Raw genomic sequence first — 6,399 nt, forward strand, 5'->3', positions numbered from 1 at the left:
ACAGAAACCACGGCGTTTACCTAAACTCTATAAGTCTGCCAAAACTAGTCACGCAATCTCAGTAGTGGCAACAACCCCTTGAACCCGCCTTACTTACGTCTTCGAAAGACAAACAATTAGTCACGTCCTGGCACAAGACTCAGCCCCAACAACCACTAAGACTCTGTGCCCTCATCACCGCCATTGACATCCCCCCCCCCTTCTTCATCTACATTTAATTCAATATCCTCAAAAGACTCTCTGTTCCTATGCCTTTACAGCTAAGATTACCAAGTGGCTAAGTGCAGGTACAAAAACCGGATACTGTCACAGTCAAACGTAACTTGCCACCACAAATAGTTTTACTTCGTTTCATGAGAAGTTATTGTTTAGTTACAATAATAGATGAATTTATTCATCTGATTATAAGCGTCTTTAATACTCTTAACCCATCCATGATCTTAAATGAGTAGAGAAAAGTTAACCTTGTCTCTTCATTTGAAGTTCATGGTAGCTACACAGGATTACGGTACAAGGAAATATTGTAAAATACTTACTTGTGTCTTATTAAGTGCGTATCATTACTACATTCTAACAGTATTATGAGCACCTTTGCTATGCATGGTAATTAGGCATTTCTATTGTGATTTCATGTTCATGGGACCTAATGGTAAGGGATACGCAATGTTACTGATTGGACCCGGAATGGTCAAGGATACGAATTATCTTATAAGGACTTCTACTAGTTAGGCGAAATTACTTAATACTATGCACTTCATTACAATAGTCCCGTTATTGCTAGAATATATGAAGTCTCCGATAATTGGATAGATTCCATAAGTTGAAATTTCTAAATTCATCGATATCAATAATTGGAACTCGTTTTTCAATTGTGCACACCTCTTGATATGCACTTCGGTTTTACATTATGACTCGCATTAGCGATCGAAACCTTACGTTAGAAAGAGAACATAAAGGACTAGGTAAAGAATATGATAAGAAGCACATAAAGGCAAAGGATTTAATCATTTAAAGAAAGGGGTAAGAGAGTTAGACGGAGGAACATGAGAAAACACACCGTCAACTCTCTTGTTGTCGTTTCGTCTCTCCTCTTACCTGTCTTGTAAGAGATAGGAGACGTTGGAAGACCATAAAGAAAGAAGTCGAAAATGCAGCACGAGTTTATAAGATCAAAAGAGAATTAGTCCGTCAAATTGGTATATGTATGGTTAAAAGTTCCCAAAGGATTGTTAAAACGTTAGCAAAAACAATGTCGTATCCAATGGAAAGAATTTCCTAATCAAAGAATAAGATGACTTCTTTACTGTGAATTCTTATTAATTTTGCATTTGGTACCGACGTCAGCTAAGTGGTACGCTTATAATGGGAGAAGTTGAGCTCTGACTGTTCGTTATGGAGAGTATAGGCGCGGAGTTAAGCAAGATGGAATATGGTGAGTGACTATCTGTTGATATTGTTGATTACAGTGCGACTGGTATCCGTCCATATTTTACTTTCGTTATAGTATTTACGTCATTTTTCCTACGAACGCTTCGCGGTCCACCTCACTTGTAACAACATTAAAGTAAGGACTTTAAACTATAAATAAGGCTAAGAGTTACAGATGTCCCGTACTCGAGTTAACGATAATGTGGATAGTCGAAACCTATTATGAATAATAGAAATTTAACTTAAAGCGTCACCGCAACTATTAGCTTATAAAACTCTATCCCCTTTCGTGACATAAGGATACCTCTAAATAGCACCTCCAGAAAAGAGTGTGTTAGCTGTAATGGTCGTTTACTAATAGCCCAATGGTACGTAACTTCTATCATATAACAAGGTTCAAATTTGGAGCTATTCTTTCGTTATGACATCAAACTAAAAAAAAGAATTCGAGTCTAATTTTAAATGTCCGGTCTACGAAGTATTTGGTTCTAATAATCTACGAATTTAGCCTCAAATAATGGAATCCTTGCCAGTTATGAAACACCTGGCATGGGATACTATATAGTACACCGGTGGACATTTAGACGAGAATATCGACACAGAGTGTTAAGTCTGTCTAGCTAGCCAGATTAGCTTGGGCAGCTTACATGAACTTGTTCTCATTAATAGTATATAACTTTATAACAAGTTGGCTACCTTTCTAAAAAACCACTACTCAAATAAGGTATAATTGCACCATATTTTACACCTGCACAGACAGGTGGCAGCGCAGCTAATATAGTATTCATCCAATACACCTTCTGTCGATTCCTGGTCGCTCATTTGAGTTCCCACTTGTACTTGTATCTCATTACCCACAATTTTTCGAAGAGAGCAAATTCATGTTAGAGTGTGTCGTCTTGGTGACCAAATAATCAAGTTTATGATGATTAATGATCTGACAGATGATATTACTCAATATCATCGTTGACCCCTTCGTACACTTATGAGCTCCGTAGAAGTGTAATTAGCAGAAAACAATTCGAAAAAATCTTGCATAACAGTAAAAAGGCTGGTTAGGAGAGGGAAACTGTTATACATAAAGAGCTAAGTACGGAATGCACACTTCACTCTAGCGCTCACTTTTATCGACACTACGTCGATCGACGTCGGAAATGAACATGACGTCGGAATGTCTCAAGGCGGAACAGAAGAGCGACGTCCCCCCGCCTCCCCCCTTGCCGCCAAATATGGTGGAACCGGCGGAGGAGAATGCTAAGGAGAGACAAACACATCAACCACTGGCCACCATAAGCATACAAGACTTGAATAGCGTCCAACTGAGACGAACTGTGGCGGGCAAAACCATGTCTGTACCACTCAATGTGCCAGGTAAGATACTGGAATTGTCAGGGGTTAAACTTGGTAATGCCAACATTGTGATGAAAGAAATTGAATCAGTGGGCTGTTTCTAGTGACAATACTGACCTCATATTTCACAAGTAAAAGAAGCAATAAGGGAAAATGACATCTCCACTATTTCTAGTGGAGATGTCACCGTTACCTAGGTAGGTAACTCTCGTCTCTTTTACCTACGTAAATAAAGCATTTCAAATTGTCAACCTATACTTTTGAATACATGTGATGTGTAGGTGATTGTCTCTAAATTGTCCATATATCCTATATCTAGGTACATACATATATCTTTGAAATTAAATATGTGTGTTGGTGATCCTATCTACATTGTCCCTATATCGTTTTCAGGCGTGCCCGCTAACATGCCGTTCTCCAACCAGAAGAACGACCTGATAGCAGAGTTGAAAATGTCCAAGGACATTATCGGCATCAAGAAGATGAAAGTGGAGAGAGTCAAAATGGAGGAGAAACAAGAGAAGGAGATCATGTCCGAAATTTCGCGACAATTCTCCGTGGATGTGTTTGTGGAAAAGGTGGGTAATGTAAGTAATCACCACCCCTGCACTTTCTTTATCATAACTAACACCTTAGCATGCACTAACCTTTTTAGGCTATCTTTTCATCTAGGCGAGAAGGCAACCTCCAACCACTGAAGTTAAGCAACGTTGAGCATTATTAGAATACGGATGGGTGACCATCCAGGCGATCACGTGCTGATGACTTTTCCTGGCGCTACTCAGATCGGGTGAGATCAATGTGAGTAGATAGGTAACTTGTCGCCGAAAGGAGAGTAAAACCCCCGTCACTAAAGACCTTAGGAGTTCTACTAACAGTGACGTAGAACATTCTCAAACACAACAATAATTGAAATCTCTATCTCACCTTCGGGCTTGTTCGAATTTCAAGATAAGATAAGATAAGATAAGATAAGATATATTTTTTTATTGTACATGATTTTACATTAACACGTATAAGTACAACGTCAAATATTAATAATAACAATAGTAATAATGATAACAATATATAGGTATAGAATTTAATGATTATGTAGCAGTATTTATATATATATCTTCATAACTGTATAACACCATATCACTCAACCATTTTTTTATCTTTATTTTATATAATTCTATTGGTAGTGTTGAGTATTCTTTTGGTATTAGATTGTGTATTTTCAAATATGTATACATTGGTGTTTTTTCATACATGGTTGTTTTGTGTTTTGGAAATATAATATTTTCATTGTTGTTTTTTTTCCTTGTTTGATAAGTATGTTGGTTTTTATTTTCTTCTATCACATTTCCATGTTTTTTGAAGTACATAATTAGCTCGTAGTAGTAAATACTGTAATAGGTTAGTATTTCATGTTCTTCAAACATTTTTCGACAAGTGTCTCTGTATTTCATATTAAATATTATTCTTATTATTTTCTTTTGTAATATAAATACACGTTTTGCTTCTGATGATCTACCCCAATATAATATCCCATATGCTATATTTGATACTGCAAATGCATAATATATCGATTTTAATGATTGTATATCTAATGTTTTTCTAACCTGATACAATATATAACAAAGCTGACCCAATTTTTTACAAACTTTGTCCACATGTGAAGCTCCACTCAAATTTTGATCTATCAACACTCCCAAGTATCTCACACAATTTACTTTTTCAATATTTCTGCTGTTAATGTTGATACAAATTTCATTCCTAATATTTGGTTTCTTTAAATTGTACATTATGAAGTTGGTCTTTTTTACATTTAATATTAATTTGTTGTATTCACACCATCTCTGAACCTGTCCTATAACTTTGTTAATTTTTAATTTCATTTCTGTGATGTTTTTTGCTACTACAGTTGTTACAAAATCATCGGCGAACATGCCAATTTCACAGTCACTTACATATGAAACAAGGTCATTTATGAATGGTAGAAAAGCAATATTGGCTGTATTATTTCCTTGACTTACCCCTATATTAACTACAGCAGGATTAGATGTATTTTCTTCTATCCTAACTCTGATTTTTCGGTTTCTTAATAAGGTTTCCATGATTTTTTGGGCATTATCACGTATTCCTATGCAATTTAGTTTCTTCATCAGTATGTCTAGGTCAATAACATCAAAAGCAGCAGATAGATCGTAAAATATACTTATAACTATATATCCTGCATAACTATATATCCTGAAGAGAGGAAGATTGAGATGGATGGGACACATAATAAGAAGAGAGGAAGAGTCAAATGTAAAAAGTGTGTGGAAAAATCAGCCGGATGGAAGAAGACCAAGAGGAAGGCCGAAGAAGAGATGGTGGGATGTAGTAAAGGAAGACATGGAGAAGATCAACCTGACAACATCAGACGCGACCGACCGTATCAAATGGAGGCAGGGATGCGACGAGGCCAAATACCGACTTGGGTATAAGTGGCCATGGCAGTAAGTAAGTAAGTGCCCTAGTAAACCAGAAGCAATAGTTTGTATGGTTTTTGTCAATTTTTAAAACAGAGAAAAATAGGCAATGACTGCAATTTCAAGAAAAATAGGTAGGTATACATGTTTTTTCTTTATTATTTTTTAATAATCTTTAGTCAAATCGGTTGCAATACTTTCCCTGGTCATTTTTTAGCCAAAATTAACAAGTTAGGTTTGCCGGACAACTCTGATTTTTACATTAAACGAACCGTCTACCCATCAGGAATCTAAAACTGTAAAAAAGTGAAATTCGAAAATATGTGACTAATCCCCTTTTTACACTCAGCGATTCACATCAGTCCATCAGTCGTCGTCGTAGTAGTACTAGTAGTTCTGTGAACTGTAGACCCCACTCAGATTCTTTTGCCCAAGCTGAGGAGAAGGAACGATATTCAATTCACATGTATTGAATTAGAACAGAAGGGATACCTACGTCTAACGTAATAAAAAAAGGACAGAGAAACAGGTTTTATTCACAATCTCTCAAAAGATTAAGAATAGTTGACCTTTTTTTAAAAAAACAATAGGTATAGATTTCCAAGAATTGAGGTATTACAAGAAAGAAAGAATATAATGGTTTATGACCAGAGATGTGCAAAATGCTTTTGAAAACCAATTTGAAATGCAAAATGTAAAATGCTTTTTAAAAACCAATTTGAAATGTAAAATGCAAAATGTACATTTTGAAAATGGTTTTTTAAATGCTTTTTAAAATGGATTTTCAAACAATAAGCCCTTGTAACCCTTGTAAAAAAATTGTTATTTACTAAAATTAAGTGAGAAAAATACAGAAAAAATAAGCAGCAAGTCAATGAAACTGGGCCCAATAAGACCAATTACATAACCTTAGGCTAAAATTCTTCTACTGACCACTGAGAAAACTAAGTATAGCCAAAATGTACTGACAAGTGATTTAGTGATTTGAGGTCAAAATCTAGTGATTTTTGAAAGAAATGTAATTTCATTGCAAAATTGCTCTTAAAGCTGAAAAAATAGACTTTTTTTTCCAGAAACCTACAATTTGTCCCTTCAAATTAGTCGCGTATGCAATATGCACTGCTTAAAATTTAGTGAAAGCGCTATAGTTGCCTTCACACACATT

General features: G+C 35.6%; 1 protein-coding gene across 1 annotated transcript in view; it reads left to right on the forward strand.

The window, feature by feature from the left end:
* The first annotated feature begins 2,561 nt into the window (after positions 1–2,561).
* Positions 2,562–6,399, forward strand: part of LOC103519016 — a 9,110-nt gene continuing 5,272 nt past the window's right edge. The window contains exons 1-2 of the mRNA XM_008484095.2: positions 2,562–2,799; positions 3,172–3,365. Of these exons, the coding sequence (XP_008482317.1) occupies positions 2,583–2,799; positions 3,172–3,365 (411 nt within the window). The 5' untranslated portion in view covers positions 2,562–2,582. The remainder of the gene's footprint in view (positions 2,800–3,171; positions 3,366–6,399) is intronic.

Source organism: Diaphorina citri, unplaced genomic scaffold, assembly GCF_000475195.1.
Source record: "Diaphorina citri unplaced genomic scaffold, Diaci psyllid genome assembly version 1.1 scaffold2485, whole genome shotgun sequence".
Classification (NCBI taxonomy): Eukaryota; Metazoa; Arthropoda; class Insecta; order Hemiptera; family Psyllidae; genus Diaphorina; species Diaphorina citri.